The 17,574-nt window shown below is 40.7% G+C and overlaps 1 protein-coding gene across 4 annotated transcripts in view; it reads right to left on the bottom strand.

Annotated features, from left to right (window-relative positions):
• Positions 1 to 808: 808 nt before the first annotated feature.
• Positions 809 to 17,574, bottom strand: part of CACNA2D1 (calcium voltage-gated channel auxiliary subunit alpha2delta 1) — a 370,898-nt gene continuing 354,132 nt past the window's right edge. For all 4 annotated transcript variants that reach the window (XM_081023487.1, XM_081023486.1, XM_081023485.1 and 1 more), the window contains one exon: positions 809 to 7,628. In XM_081023487.1, the coding sequence (XP_080879613.1) occupies positions 7,512 to 7,628 (117 nt within the window). In that variant the 3' untranslated portion in view covers positions 809 to 7,511. The remainder of the gene's footprint in view (positions 7,629 to 17,574) is intronic.

Genomic DNA, 17,574 nt, shown 5'->3' on the forward strand with positions numbered 1-17,574 from the left:
CAATACATGAGGTCAGCTTCAGTTTTGTGCCTCTCTCACGCTTTAATGTCTGATCTTGTTTGTTTTTTCCTTTCCAAAAATTAACGAAAACATTTTTTTAAGACGTCTGATCAGGCAGAAAAGAAAGTGAAGAGTATAGGACTCAGTAGCAGTATATTATCAGCACATGGGCAGCCAAGCCTGACTGCATCCTGGAGCCTCTTCTTGATTCCCAATGGAATAAGCTCAATTTTAGTATATTCTCTCCCCGCGCCCCCCCCCCGCCACAAAATGGCCACATAATTCCAGGATTCCCACAATTTGGAATCTGATTAAGTATCCTGCAATATAGACTCACTCCAATCTTCTCTGTAAGGTACTTCTGATTGCACTTTAGATATGACCATTCACAACTTTCATTTTTCAGCTGGAACTCAGTTCTGGCACCTATCAGGTAGACACCATTGCCATTATGAGAGAACAAGCCCACTCATCCCTTTTGGTGCGGCAGTGTTGCAGGACAGCAGAGGCTCCACTGGGGCCCCGAGGGGGGAGTCATTACCTGAGGGCCCCTTCCTGATAGGTGCTGGGGGCATAAGGAGATGGATCCAGAGGAAGGGCACCCACACCGACACCACGGCTAAAGATGTTTGGGAACACTTTCAACCTGCTCAGCTTTTGTCAGTTTTTTGTGTGCTCTTTGTGTATATGATACTTCAATTTTAATGTGCAGGAATTCTGAGTAGAAATTATTCATAAAAATGATAAAGGCCATTCGTTATCTCTGCTGACTGGACCCATTTTTTAAAAAGTAACACAAGAACAGTACTTGATTTCAAATGATAAACTTTTATTCTGAATATACTGTTTATTCCACAATAATTAAACACAACAATTTTCAGGATTATAAATTTTTTATAACAGTATTGTACAAATTTTTACAAAATGTTTTGCATTTGTTCCTTATTCCAGGCTTCTCAAATTCACAAAAGTGTCAAGAGAACACAATAAAAGGGAGAAAAGTTCTATCTGTCCACTTCAGAGCATTTTCCTCCATCTTTTTTTTTGCTAGACTGTATATTTAACATTTCAATAAAAATACCTCCCTAAGCATGATATCCCATAAAGCTTAAGACAATTGGATAGCTTTGATAGATCTGAATTGCAAATCCAGTTAGCATTTTAGTGAGATGGCAGCACTTTATTTTTAGCAAAATAAATACTTTTCCAAGATGTGACTTCTGTGTTATAGAACACATAGAGTGATAGATAACCAAATTGCTGATAGCAGGCAGCAGCCAACTTCTGAAACTCTGGACACTTTTTGAACGCTTTTTTTTTTTTTTACAATATACAGCTGATATTAACAATATTAACATTGTGGTATGAAAGAAAACAAAACAAACTAGCAACCCAGAACCTTGGCCAGTGTTACAGGTCTGGAGATCACAGTAAACTTTATATTAAGCATGTGATTCAGTTGCCTCATGTGTGTGTGTGGAGATATTTCAAATACAACAGAGGACTCTGAGCAATGGTGTTATCACTCTTTGGATGTGCTAGTTTGGTTGGACATTGCAAGATGGCTCAGTTAAAATATTTCCTTTTCTACCTGTTTGTCACCACTCTGTGGTCACCTTCCACATTGCACCACTAATAATGTCTGAAGTTCCAGATCAGATGAATTGCCTGGATTACGATGGTACTGCCAAACACCAGTTTTGCAACCCCACCAGTGTGGGAAGTACTGACACAACATGGGAGTTGAGCACAGAGAAGCAGCAATAACACCAAAACAGATGCATTCACGTGTGATTTATGTGAAAGGTGGGCTCAGCCCATCTAAGGGGTCCAGGACCCAGATGCAGGCACTGCCTCAGACCTAGTGCACATTGACTGGCCTGACCCACAGGTTGAGTGTGGACAACTGCAGTGGGGAATCTGATGCAAGTAGACCTCCGTACAATCAGAGTTCGAGTGCAGAGAGCTACATGTATAGATTTCCCTACTGCAGACACAGGGATGTCAGGCGTGTGGCTAATCATGCTCACAATGTTGGGGTGAGGCCAGCAGTGCATCTCCACACCCCTTTAAAGTATAAGTAACATGTAAAAGCAGAAAAGCAGACTTCTGGAAACATTCAAGCTGAGCCTACTTTTTCTAAGCTTCAATGCAGAATGGAATGAGAGATCTCCATGTCCTTTCAAAGATACTGCAAAGTTTAAAACAGCAAGTAACACTTGGGTTGCAAAGGTCACTTAAAAACGGGATACTGCCTATTTGAATGCAGTAAGGCCAGTGCTTAAAGTCAGTAAAAGGAATAGTATACGAAAACTTACAAATGGCAGCAACACTGTTTTCCTTGTCAAGTTTAAGCAATAAAGCCTCACGCATTAGAAACACATAAAGAGATCATACTAAAGTCTTTAAAGGTACAAGACCTAAAAAAAATATATTCCTCAGTCAAACCCATGAAGTATATGTCATGTTGAAAACCTGGTACAAATATGGACCACACTCAGTGTTTTGGCAGTAATGCTGGTTGTTCTAATGGGGGTACAGGGGGATAGCAGCTAAACCATTCAATCTGCGAGCTGTTCTCGCTTTTCCTTTTTTAAAAAAGGGCAAAACTAGAATGCCTTTACTCATTTGTTGTTGGTTAATGCAGCGGGGCTTCATGGTTACTGCAGAAATGAAAACAGTTCAAAGAGCTTCTCCATATCCCTTGGTACAGCTAAACATTTTCAAACATATATAAACTTTTTCATTTTTCGCTTTTACAATATATATTTTTATAACCTGTGCTTCCCAAGCCAATTACTATGAAAAGGGATTGTTAAGAACATAAGAAGAGCTGGCTGGATCAGGCCCATCTAGGCCAGCATCCTAGTCTCACAGTGGCCAAACAGATGCCTATGAGAAGCCCCAGAGCAGGACCAGCGTGCAATAGCCAAGTCTTGGAGGAGAGGCTGCAAGGACGATTTGCAAGTTACTCCCTTTTAGCACATAAATTATTTCTAAGACCTGTCCTTCCACTATTCATACTGTGAGAGACATTCACAATGTCATGGTAAGTTCCCCCCTTAATATGCATGTGTGACACACACACACACACACACACACACACACACACACACTGCATTGTTTAAACATTAAACAACTGGATACTATTTGCATACTATCAGCAAAAAAGAAAAAGTTTTCTGCAAACCACCAGACAAAATCCAGTAACTGAACGTTATGAATAATACGTAGGGCCAAACTGAAAGCTTTGCTTTTTCCCCACTGATGTCAAACTACGTGTTAGTTTGCCAGGAGCGTTACAATAAGTGACAAAGGAAACAGGCCTCACCTAGACAGCTGAGCTGCTGCCCCCTTTCCAGCTGGGCTGACTGGCCCTTGGCTGCGTTGTCACATGAGAGCCACACAAGGCTACTAGGGAGAAAAGCTTTGATAGGCTAGAGGGGCTTCACTAACAGAAGGTCATTGATGGGCCTCTAAGTCTAAGACATGGGTAGGCAAACTAAGGCCCGGGGGCCGGATCCGGCCCAATCGCCTTCTCAATCCGGCCCGTGGACGGGCCGGGAATCAGCTTGTTTTTTTCATGAGTAGAATGTGTCCTTTTATTTAAAATGCATCTCTGGGTTATTTCTGGGGCACAGGAATTCGAAGATTCCACCTAAACATTAGGAAGAACTTCCTGACAGTAAGAGCTGTTCGACAGTGGAATTTGCTGCCAAGGAGTGTGGTGGAGTCAGGATTCTCCTATTCTCCACTGAGTATGAAGCAAATTACATTTAAGCACTGTGCAAGCAAGCCAGTTGCTGGGATCATCTTAACAAACAGTAGAGAGAATTTCCAACAGGTTTCTGATCAGTTAAAAATTGTTGGTTGCTTCCACAGCCACTGAAACCTTCCTTTTCCGCTAGAAATGCCATCACTAGATTATCCTCCAAGACCCATTTCCATGACTAAGATCCCTCTCAGCAGAAGTTCCCTGCAGCATTAGTTAGAAGCTTCTGCCTCTACTTGATTCTTGTTCAGTGCAGCCATGGCATTAATGATGGCATGACTGATGGATTTCTCTTCAATTAGTTCAGCAAGTGTACAAGTAGTTTCTTTCATTTGTTTTCTTCTGTATTGTGTAATTTAAAAAGATAAGAATAATGAGAGAAAGCCACTGATTAATCTGTCCCCCTTGCAGGGAACACAAGGTGATTAATTAAGGAACAATGAATGTCCCAGTTTTACTGAATAGGAAACAGAGGCAATACCAGCAGGATGTTGTGGCTTCTAATGAAAGTCACAGTAGCCCTGAAAAACCTCCGTAGTGTTTTGTTGGTTCACACTAGCAGCTGATGTTGCACGTATGCTTGAAGTAATAAAGATGTTTGCCCTAAAAAAAGGTGGGAAGATAATACAGAAATACCAGAATGTAAGGGGCCGATAGTGAACATCTGGATCTACCATAAAAAGTGAGTGAACACTGAATAGCAATGCCAGAATAAACTGCCAGTGTAAACACAACCTTTGCTAAAATTCTTCTCTATACTTAACACAATTACATTTACCAATTGTCTTACCAGTGCTTACTGTCATGCTATAACTTATCACTTGATAAATGGCCCTCTGTATTCACGAGGGCTGCATCTAATGTTCATATGCGAACCCTTGTTTGTGTCAACATACAACATAGTGCTTATGGGATGTTATGAAAATGCACTAAATCCTCTCTCTCTTTTTAAGGCCACACTCTCTTTTGCCTTTTTTTGACAGCTGTCTGCTGGCCAGTTGGTGGCTCGTTCTGCACCATTTTTAAATTCATGAGCTTCTTCATGCTGATGTTATCCCAGCCAATTGTCTCGGCACCCTAAGAGATTGTACCTAAACAGGGGATTTCTTTGTGAGCCCTTTTAGGGGACTTTCACTATTAAAATCTTGGGAATTAAGAAGAGGGATTGTTGTATCCCTCATGCTCTGGTCAAGTTCTCTTAAACACCTGTGCCCGGCCATTGTTAGGCAGAATGCTGAAGCAGGTGGACAAATGGCCTGATCCAGCAAAGGAATTCATAAGATGCAGCTCTTCCCACTAGTCTAACCATCCAAGGCACAATCAGCTCCTAACAATATGAAGTCAAATTCACTCCAACAACGTTGCAATTTAACTCCTAATACATTTCAGAAAAATAATAATGAAAACACAATACTTAACTGCCACCTGTTGGGGTGTGTGTGTGTGTGTGTGTGTGTGTGTGTTTGTGTGTGAAACTAAGATGCAAATGAATACTTGCCAAACAAACTTTCCTGCCTCGTGAGTGTCTTCTTCATAAAGAGAATATGAGTTGAGATAAGCTAATCATTCTGGCTCTGATGATAATTGGGTAAAGGCAACAAATGTGCAGCAGAATGAGACTCTCCTGAGTTATTTCCTTTCCACCATTTTCATGTTTCCTTGGGATTACACAACTGCTTCCTACAAATCCATTGAAACTGTTCTTTTATTTACAACCACATGACTTTACAAACAAGCTGTTAAAGAACTGTGCTCATGATGTTGCTCTTCTATAATCTCTGATTTTCATAGTAAAGCTAGAAGCAAGGGTACTCAAGAAGAAAATAATTCAATGTTGGACAAGACTAAAACCAGAAACCTTAAATCCATATATAAATATGAATTGGGTGTTGTTGTTTAAAAAAAACCTGTAATTGCATATGAATGCATTCCCAATAATTTTCATAGAAGTTTGGACTCAACATTAGATGAGAGTCATTTAACAGCACTATTATATTACATTTTTTAAAATAAAAAAGTGGGGTTTCTTATACAAAGTAAATAGCACACTGCAGCTGTTAGCAGATTTCTACAATATCAGTAAAGTTAAACATTCATTGGTTTAGCTGTCTTGCAATACTGGTTAGTTCTGAAATATATGAGGGTGAGAACGTATTTTATCCTGCATCTACAATATTCTTTACTGTTATTTTCCTTCACCTATCCGATTCATCACCAGGTTTGTATAAAAACAGTATTTTTTATTATTGACAATCAAGTATCTTTGAACATACATACAGATTCAAGGCTCCCCATTTGTTCAGGTTTTGCTACTGTTTTAGTAAAATTCAGCACAGTTTTAGCTGAATTCAGCACATTTAAACTGTAAAATAATAAAAAGGTGAATGCTTTATAGGTACTAATAGGTAGATACTAACTGCAATGGAAACAAACAAGAATCTACCAGATACAAATCTGAGCATACATGCTCTTCAGAACTAAATGCCTGTAATTTGATTTCATTTATTTAAAACACCAGTAGATAGAATTTTAGGTGTTTCCACCTGCATAAAACCCATCTTTTCCTTATTTGTGCAGACAGATAAACATACCATACCCCCTTTCCACTTTTACATTGCACAGTATATTCAGATATCTGTTTAACAATATATAACTTAAGATCAAATTGCATCACATTGCAATATTTGGTTTCTCACACAACAAAAGAATCACTCAGTTACCTTTTCAAAAAAAACAATCAAAAAATCCCAAAACCTATACTCTACCATCAAAAGAATAAAGGAAAAAAACCAAACTGAAAGAAACAGCAAAAGTAGCAGCTTCAACATCATGCAAAATACCCTTGGAAACCAACGTTCAATATTCACGAAGACATTTTTATTCACAAACTTTGTGTCTGAACATTTTGGAGGACTTGGCTAGCAGTAAGTCATTGTTCTGAGAACAGGAACCTTGATGTGGACATCAACAACTGTGCAATGAGGAAATGGACACCAAATTTGGGATGAAAACCACATTTTCTGCCGAAGGATGACATTCTCAATAACCCTTCTACTTAGACATTATGTTGTTTCATTTTTGCCTTTTAAAAAATTGTATTCATTTCATGAACCTACTCAACCTGGCCACCCTTTTAGACTAATTTTGGCTTGGGGGGGGGGGGCGGAATCATTCGTCATAAGGCATTTTAAGTCATGTTGAATCTCTGTAGAGGTCTAGCCAGTCTGAAACAACTCTGGATCAAAGTCTATTTTGCATTCTGGACACAAGTGATATTGAAAGCAGACATTAAAACATCAGTACACTAAATAAGAGTGCCAAGGAAATGGCCGGGTTTCCTTCTCCCCCTTACAAAGCATTCATGTTAAAGAAAAAAGAGTGCAACCAATTGAAAACTCAGGTCAAATTAATCAAAACCATGTCATCACCTTTTAAAGGGGAGCCCTTTTTACAGAAAAGTCTTCAAAAGCACAGAAACCGCAATTCTTCAATAAAGCACATAGAGAATTCAGTTCCAATGGCCTAGATGATGCAGCATTCACACACGTTTACAGATCTGACACGCCAACATGCAGTCACGATGGGTGCCTTCAGAGTCTTTCCCAAAGAATATATCAAGTAACGGGCATTGCCATTGATCTGCGGTCTGAGCAGACGGACCCTCCTTTTCCAAATGAAATGGTGGGCTAACATTTTGGCAGGATCTTGATTTATTACGCAGGTTTTGGTTTTAACAGGGTCATAACTGGCAGTGTCTGCTGCCAGATAACAGCCAGAGCAGGATAAGCTGAATTCCTACCATAGACCATAGTGATGGGCTCAATCCAGAGACCCCACCACAGTCTGATGCATCCTCCTGTAGGCAAAAAAGAAAAAGAAATAAAGAGATTTGTCAGTATTAGTTGAAATTAGTAGCCAGTTCCAATAGCTCTCTCACCATGTGATGACTCATGTGTTTCATCCTCACAGAGGTGACCCACATGGGGATCAAATTTTTAACAGGTTCACTAAAGTATTTGTATCCAAAATGAGCAGCTCTTTACCCTAGGAAGGGTAAAGTCAGATCATTAACACGTGCCAAAGTGCTCTGACACATGGGCCCAGCCTCTGGTATTGGTGGTGACTGCCTAAACTCAGTTTTGTCACCATTCAAGGTGCCAAAATGCAGCTGTTTGTCACCATTCAACTTGCAGTTATATGAAAAGGGTCTTTGACTTACTTTTAAGAGTGATTTTTGTCACACTCCCCCCCCCCAACTTGCAACTGACAGAAGTCAACACATACATATTTTAATCTGCATGGAAATGTTAATAGAACACAATCACATTACACACCTTACCACAGCAAAACACTTTCACAGGGTCATTCTTGTAGCTTACCACAGGTACAGTATGCATGTACATTAGATTAATAAATAAGTTGTGTTCTTAAAAATAACAAGTGCAGTTTAGTTGTTACTGTTGCCATTTGTCAGTTTGTAAAGACATATTTAATTCAGTCATAGCCGGTTTGGAAGCAATTACATCATATGACTCTGGCTTACACCATCAGACCACTGGCCCATTTGTTCCAGTGTTGTCTACTCTTGCTGGTGGTGACTCTTTGCCCTTCAGGTAGATGCTCCTCCCATCCTTTTCAACAGGCAATGTCAAGGATTAAACCTGGGACGCAATGTCTTCCAAGTAAGTGCTTTAATGTTGAGTTAAGGGCGCTCCCTAACCTCACATCATATTGGGATTTATCGTGTCCCTGGTCACATTATAATGAAAAGGACTCAATAACAGGGTGCACAACTCCCTTTTCAGAGCTTTCTGGTTTTATTCAATTTAGTTGACAACTTGCACAAGCCTCAAAGGTTTTGATTGATTCATCTGAACCTGCCATTGGGCTTCCCTAGCCTGCATTGGTCCAACTCAAACCAACCAGTAATGGTACCAAGAAAAACAGCTTCTTTTCCCAGTCATCCAATGGGACTCAAATATATTTGTCTAAGTCTACCTAAAAGGCATAAATTGAACTTGGGAGTGCTGTTTTATAGGTTAGTTAAATTATTAGCAGCAATTGTTTGGTTGCAGAAAGAATTGTGGTTGGCTCTTTACAGAATGGGAAATGCTTAGGTTAATAAAAACATATTGTATCTTTTTCTCCCCCTCCCTTTTTTTTACAGAACACAGACAAAATTACAAGATAATTGGGCAGAATTGTCCAGAATTGTAATAGCTTATAATCAATGCAGAGGTCATGATAGACCTGTTAATTATCATTGGATAGGTTAGTTGATTTAAAAGATTGTTTACTTTTCCTAGCTTGTATCTCTCTCTCTCTCTCTCTCTCTCTCTCTCTCCTTTTGGTGGCGGTTGATGTAAGTCTGTTCTCCCCACTGATGGAGTGAGGTGCCTGCTCCATTTTGTGGTCCTTTCACTTTCTCCTCTTTTAGAAGTTAACAGCCATTTTGTGTCATGCCATGCCCCACCCCCACAGCAGTCACCTTTTGCCTGGCACCCACAGCACCTTCTCAGAATTCCAAATGTACCCACTGGCCCAGAAAGGTTGGCAACCCTTTTACTAAAACTAGACCATATTCCAGGAGCCCTGGATATTTTATCTTCAGAAGCACGTCTACATTTCCCCTCAGGAGACCAGGACAGCTTAGGATCCTTTGGATCCAAGCCACTTTCCAGAATGCCAATAGTTCTGCTTTTGGCCATTCCAAGCCTGGAATTCCAACCTTGGTTGGGCCAGGGTTTCAGAGCAGCTGAGTGATGGAGATGAAGTATTTGACACTGGACCTGAGTCTCAAGTCTTTGGGTTCTGCCTTTAACACCGGAAGATTGGAGCTGCCATTTAAGCCACTGGGACAACATCCATATATTTGCTCCCCCCCCCACTTTACAAATCCAAATACTTGGGTATTTACTTTATTTCAATAATGCAGGTAATGTAAAAGACCCCTGACAATTAAGTCCAGTCGCAGACGACTCTGGGGTTGCCGCGCTCATCTCGCTTTACTGGCCGAGGGAGCTGACATTTCTCCACAGACAGTTTTTCCAGGTCATGTGGTCAGCATGACTTCTGGCGAACCAGAGCAGCGCACAGAAACGCTGTTTACCTTCCCGCCGGAGCGGTACCTATTTATCTACTTGCACTTTGACGTGCTTTCGAGCTGCTAGGTTGGCAGGAGCAGGGACTGAGCAACGGGAGCTCACCCCATCGTGGGGATTCGAACCGCTGACCTTCCGATTGGCAAGCCCAGAGGCTCAGTGATTTAGACCACAGCGCCACCCACGTCCCGCAATAATGCAGGTACCAGTTAATAAAGTCATCAGGAAAATGTTGAATTCTATTTGGCACACAACCCTATCTGGAATAAGATCAGATGATATACTGAACTTTTAGGGTTGTTTAGTTTGGCTCCCTCTCCCACTCTTTGTGTCTGTGTTGTGTCATGCTGTAGCAGAGCTTCTTTCATGAAACTAAACAAAGACCAATTGGTCTTTCCTCAACTGATAAAAAAAAAACCTCCTCCTCCTCCTTTAGTACCTTAAACATAGAAATTTATTTACTAAGATTATACTACCAAGCTGTTAACTGAGTTTGAACATTTGGTGATGAATATGAAATTTTATAGGAGCCTGTTATCTAAATGTATGGATTCTACTGATAATAAAATGAAGCAATATATAATCAGGTAATGAGAAAGAGTTCTGGATATGCTCAAGTTAGAAGAACATTGGAATTATATATGCAAGTTTCATCATAGCTATTCTTTACACATATTTTTGAGAGAAGACTTCTAGAAAACTTAAACCTCCAAATTAACAAAAATATATGCTGCCTGGGAATTGTGGAAGATATCGTTGAGTGGATGCCACCTATCTTCACACATGGTGGAGACATAGGAGGCTGAAAATATATTGGCAAAATATCTCAGGAGTGATTAAGAATATACATTTTTATAAAATCCAGTATAACCCATTAGTAAGCTTGTTCAGTGAACTAAAACTTACTCTGTTAGTTGACAGCCAGAATCTTTACTGGCAAAAATTTGGAAAAATGGCTTGAGTGGTTGAGAAAAGTGTTGCAGACTGCTTTAATGAATACGTTAACATGTTCCAGATGGTTGTGGGATGGGAAACTATGCTCATCCAGTTGTTTTTCTGAAACTTGGTCTCCCTTTATAATTTTTCGGGATGGAGTTGTGCATGAAAAGAACATACGGCAAGGCACTTTAGAGCTGATTTAATATTATTTTGAATAAATGAAATCTTTTGTTGTTGTTGTTGTTGCTGCTGCTGCTTTAACTCAGCATTACCTATTATGGCATGCCTCCAAATGTATTTCTGCCTGAGCAGAACACACTTTCTTTCATGCACACTTTCCTTTTTGATGATCATGCCCACCCACTGCAGTTCCCCCATGTCTTCCCTGCAAAAGCTGCTCTCCTTAGGACTGTAGAACTTTTTAAAACAGTATGGGATGTGGCAGCAGGATCCTGCCTGATGCAAACAGCTTTGGAAACATGCCTATGTGAGTAATGCTATTTTTCTTGTTCCATTTTTTATTTGTATATTTTTAAAAATAATATCTACCATAAATGTTATCATTCAAAATTCTTAAGATCTTTTGCCAATTTATTTGTTAAAGTTTTTCTAGATAGCAAGTGAATTTATTAAAAGAATTTTGAAAGCTCCCTTTCACTAAAAATGATATGTAGTTTAGATTATGGGTATGAATGTTTGATTTTCAAAGCAACTGAAGATTTATACAAAGGGTAGAAATGGCCCAGCCAAGATTAGAATGAAATAAAGAATTAAGAGACATGGACAAGGAAACTTCCAACAAGATAAGGAATGAAGTATGTCTGAAGAACCAGTTTCTACTGTAACTTTTGGAATGACTACTGTGGAATCATCTGCACGGAAAATGCTGTTTCAGAACTGGTTATTCACATGGATATTTTTTTAAAGAAGAAAATATATGGGGATGTCTGAATCCAACAGAACAGCTCTCAGATGTATGAATTCAAAGGAATCTCTTCAAAAATATTTATCTGAAGGCAAACGGTATGTCAGAAGAGTGCGAGCATCTCAGCTCCTTGAAGTGTTGGAACTTGGTCAGTGTTTGCAATTTAAAATTAAAGGATAAATCTTTCCAGGTGTGTGTGTGTGAATGGGTGTAGTGTAGTGCCCTACTAAATGAAAAACATTTACAGTCCTGAAATATTCAGTATGCCTCCAGAGACACAGAAAGCACACTAAACTGGGTTTGCTGTATCTCTGTCTAATATTCCTAATATCTCTAAACCAGGCATGGGATGGGGCTTTGGAGAGAAACATCACTAGACTGGGTTACCCTCAGGGAGAACTGGATCTCTTAAGCTGGAGGAATGCACTGGGACCACCTTGTGGTGTGTCTTGTGGCACTTATCTTCTTTCACATTGGCAGAGGATGATCCACATAGTTTCTTGCTACATCTGTGTTGATCACATGGTTACTTCATGGAAGCAGCCATACTAATTGATGATAATCTAAAAATGTGGCTTAGCTCTTTCAGCTTGTGTCTTTCCTAATGTAAATTTCTCTGTAAATGAGTTTTTATTTGCTTGAAATGTACATGTGTCTAGAGATGGAGTTTGCCCAGTATTTCTGCTAGGAGGCTATTCTGCATTCGTACTTAGTGCACATATAAATTCTTCAGAAAGGTTCTGTGGAACTTAATAGTGAGTGACTCAAGCAAGAGGAAGCCAAAAAACCCTTATAGATTTGCCTTCAGAAAGTGAAATAACTCCTAACATTGGCAAGGAACTTAGTAGCACTTCTGGGATGTCCAGAGAATCTTTGACCTCATTAAAAAAATTAGTGTTAAAATGCACATCCAAAAGAGATCACATGTGAAAGTTAAATACTTGGGGATTAACTTGACAGCAAAAAATAGGAACTTATTTAAAGATAACTATGAAAAATGCTGGGCTGAAGTGAAAAAAGATTTAGAAATTTGGTCAAATTTGAAGCTTTCACTGCTGGGTCGTATTGCTGCCGTAAAAATGAATGTATTGCCTAGAATGTTGTTTTTGTTTCAAACATTGCAAATTGTGGACAAAATGGACTGTTTCAAGAGGTGGCAGAGAGATATTTCTAGATTTGTCTGGCAGGGCAAGAAGCCCAGAATAAAATTTAAAATATTAACAGATGCAAAGGATAGAGGTGGATTTGCCCTGCCAGACCTCAAACTTTATTATGAATCAGCAGCTTCCTGCTGGTTGAAAGAATGGCTGCTTCTTGAAAACACTGACATTTTGGATCTAGAAGGCTTCAACAATGTATTTGGATGGCATGCATATCTGTGGTATGACAAAGTCAAAGCACATAAAGCATTTAAAAACCATATTGTCAGGAAAGCACTGTTTAATGTTTGGATAAGATACAAGGATTTATTGGAAAATAAAACTCCAAGGTGGCTGTCACCGATGGAAGCGAAAGCCTTGAAAAAGCTCAATATGGAGGTCAAATGGCCGAAATATTGGGAAATTTTGGAACAAGATGGAGACAGATTGAAATTGCAGAGTTTTGAAAAACTAAAAAACAAAGTGCGAGACTGGCTTCATTATTATCAGATAATGGAGGCATACAATTTGGATAAGAAAATCGGCTTCCAGGTGGAAAAATCAAAATTAGAAACAGAATTGTTAGAACCCAAAACTAAAATTTTGTCAAAGATGTATAACTTGCTGTTGAAATGGAATACTCAGGATGAAACTGTGAAATCTGCTATGATTAAATGGGCACAAGACGTTGGACATAATATTATGTTTGCTGACTGGGAACAGTTGTGGACCACAGGTATGAAATTTATGGCATGTAATGCCTTAAGAGAAAATATTATGAAAATGATATACAGGTGGTACATAACCCCAGTCAAGCTTGCAAAAATCTACCATTTGCCTGATAATAAATGTTGGAAATGTAAAGAAACTGAAGGTACATTTTTTCACCTTTGGTGGACGTGCCCAAAGATTAAGGCTTTCTGGGAGATGATATATAATGAACTAAAAAAGGTATTTAAATATACCTTCTTGAAGAAACCAGAAGCCTTTCTCCTGGGCATAGTCGGCCAATCGGTGTTAAAAAAGGACAGAACTTTCTTTATGTATGCTACAACAGCAGCAAGAATACTCATTGCAAAGTATTGGAAGACACAAGATTTACCCACACTGGAGGAATGGCAGATGAAAATGATGGACTACATGGAATTGGCGGAAATGACTGGCAGAATCCGTGACCAGGGAGAAGAGTCGGTGGAAGAAGATTGGAAGAAATTTAAAGACTATTTACAGAAATATTGCAAAATTAATGAATGTTAGAATGCTGTTGGATTGAAGTTAAGTGGTTTCTAGCTGTACAGGCACAAAAGAATATGGAAAAATTGGTTTTTAATATGTAAAATGTAAAATTTAAAGTTACAATATATCAAGATTAAAGATCAGGATTAAAAAGGAGGGAAAGGAATTGTTGGATTAACAAATTTAATTAGAATACAAAAGAGGGAGGTAAGAGGAGGTCCGGGAAACAAGTAAACGTAAAAGAAGTGATGAAAAGATGAAATTGTTTTTAATTGTGTTTTTTTCCTTTGTATTTTTTCTTTTCATTGTTAATTTTTTCTTTACTAATGTGATTTTTTTTCCCTTTGAAACTTTAATAAATATTATTAAAAAAAACAACAACAACAAAAGAGATCACATGTAAGCCTCTGACTCAATATGTTATTGTAGCTTTGCAGGGTCATTTAATACCCATTATAGCCTCCCGAACCAAGGGCTAATTTCAGAAAAGAAATTAGCTAGGCTTTTGTCAGCACTGCCCCGCTCCCATTAGGAAATGAAATAGAATTAATTAAGTAGGAAGCGTAAAATTAAAAGCAACAATGTGCTTTCTCTGGGCCTTCTACTTGTGTGTTTGTGCTCCTCCTTCTCCTCACTGCGTCAGGTAGCTTCGAGCTCCACCTGAGCTTACGGCATTCTGGAGCCTGCTCTGCTGGAGCAGGTCTGGGCACTGAGAAGGAGGCTGGAGATTTAGCAGCTGTGTTTAGCTGTTGGTCTTTTGCAATATTCATTACAAAAAGTTTTGAAGCATTCAGAGATAACACTTGTTTACACAATTTTTATTGGGAACTGTTTAGTTTTCGCAAAACATGGCTTTTCTGTCCGTTTAAACTTTGGTTCATTGTTTTGTGAGGGTGATGTTGCACTAAGACATGCCAAACACCCGTTAAAGCCCTTGGTAAGTACATCTCTGCCAACACATTTTTTTTTAATCAAAATTAATGGAGAAGTTTTAAATGAAAAGTTTGTTTTGCAGGTTGCCATTCTTCCTATGCTGCAAGTTTCAAAATTGTCACCAGCTGCATCAGGTCTCCCCTAGTCAGGAGACTGCCAGTTCCGCCTTCCACTCCAAGACACCCTATCACTGTGCTGTGCCATCCGCAGGTTGGGATCCTGCCCAAGAAATCAAAGCAGAACTGGGAAATACACATTTCTTGTGAATGATCACTGTGGTTTAGTATATCTCCTGATTCATTTCCCCTCCTGAGTGCTTCTCAGTCAATGATACACTGACAAATGATTATGAGGAAGGGACAGTTGTGCTCTCCTGTTCAAAACGGATTGTGTTGCTCTAAGTCCAAGCCATGCTTGAGGCAGGCTGGGCAGAGCAGGGCACAGAGGATGGTTTCTCTTTCTCTGACGCCTGCTTCATGCATTACTTGCAGTGGCACGATGGTATGGTTATGTATGGTACTAGTTACGCACAACCCAAACTGGGAGGGAGTGTTGCAGGTGATGTACATCCCTCAGCACAACTATATTGCAGAAGTTGCAGGCATTAACGGGAGACAGCTTAGGTGGAATCGAGGGAGAGCAGCAACTCAAGGTAATGTCTGAAGGGGGGGGGGGAATGGCTGCTGGTGCATTTTGTATGTTTCAGTGAGGTCTTGCAAGGAATTAAATATTCAAGGCTTCACTGGGATGACTTCACTGACCTCAAGAAAAGGCCGGGCCTGTACTCCCATATGAAACATGTAGGATAAATATAGCAGGACCCATTTTCAAATTGCACTCACCTAGTAAAAAACACCCCTGTAGTGATTGTGCCACATTGTTGCTCAGGGGCACCATGGGGGGGCAGGGGGCAACCCCCCCATATTTTCAAGGAAGGGGTCAGGCTCCTCAAGAATTCAGGGCCCTGCCACATCCCTTTGAGGATCACCAGGCAGGGGAAGTGCAAAACTTTTTTCGCCCCACATATCCCTTTGACGTTTGCCAGAGCACCTTCCCAGAACAAAAGAAATGCCTGTGGAAGGGGTTGCACAGGGTGAAAATTTCCCCAAACAGCTCCCCCTGAAGCCCCCACAGTCTCTTCTCAGGTGCTGGAGACTTTGCTGAATGGAGTGGATTGTGAAATGACAGCGTAGAGGAGAAAATGAGGATCACTGAAAACCTGCCCACAGAAGGTGACATTTGGGGCCATTCCCCCCTTCCTCCTCATCTCAACCCCATTCAGAAGGGTCTCCTGATCCTTGGTAGAAGATTGGGGCAGGAGGCTTCTGGATAAAGAATGGGGTGGGATAGTTTTCATAGAATCATAGAATTGTAGAGTTGAAAGTGACCCCAAATGTCATCCAGTCTAACCGCCTGCAATGCAGGAATCTCAGCTAAAGTGTCCATGGCAGATGGCCATCCAACCTCTGCTTAAAAACCTCCACAACCTCCCGAGAGATTCCACCGTCAAGTAGGCACTCACTGTCGGAAAATTTTTCCTGATGTTTGGTCGGAATCTCCTTTTTTTGCGTGGACAGGCGGAGTCCCCAGATCCTGCACGGTCCCCCCGTCATGTGGAATAACGACTCAAGACAACGTGCTATGGGATTAAATTGGCCACAACTTTATTAAATTTCAAATGTGGGTAGACCTTGGCTCAGGCATTGGGCGTTCTCCCTCCCCGGTCCCCAGCCGGGGACCTAGGGAGCATCAGGGTTATCCAGTGTGTGTGTGGGGGATGGGCCGGCTCTGGAGAACATATGTTCAAGCAGAGATGGCCGCCCCCGTAACGCCGCCGCCGCAGGGGAGAGCAATGATGACCTTTCGGTGTACGGCCAAAGCCTCCCTTCAGAAAACCCCTTTAACGGGGAACCCTGGTATCGCCACCGCAAGAGGAAGATGGACAAAAGGATTCCGCCCAAGGCCTGATACCGCCACCCGAGACCGCAAGTGAGGATTCCTAGGTAAGATCCTCCCTCTATTGTGTGGGCAGGTAATCCCTCCCCTACCTGGCCTGGTCTCCTTGGCAATGCTTCCCCCAGGTGGGATTGGACAACTGACTGAGGTAGGCGGAGACCTCCAGGTATCACACCTGAGGGAAGGCAAAGCCAAGCCTATGCTGTTGGGGCCACTCCAGATCTAGGGGCTGCACGCGTCCACGCCAAGGGCGCCCCCCGTTTTAAGCGGGGAGCGGTCATTGTAACTTGAAGCCACTGGGGCACAGGTGGTCTTTTTGTTTCATGCCCGTAGAATAAAGAGCGTTTATAGAATACGAAGTTAATTTTCAAAAAGTTACCAAACAAGCTGTGCACAACAGAAGGTAAACAAATGCCAGAAACTAATTTGTCTCCCACCCCCAATATCTTGAAGAAACAGTGCATCTCTACAGATGGACATCAGATATCAAGTCTAGCAACTGTTCTTAAGGTGTGTGTGTGTGTGTGTGTGTGTGTACCTACATACACAACACAAACAGAAACCCATTCCCAC

This window comes from Podarcis pityusensis, assembly GCF_964106645.2.
Source record: "Podarcis pityusensis genome assembly, chromosome: 10".
Classification (NCBI taxonomy): domain Eukaryota; kingdom Metazoa; phylum Chordata; class Lepidosauria; order Squamata; family Lacertidae; genus Podarcis; species Podarcis pityusensis.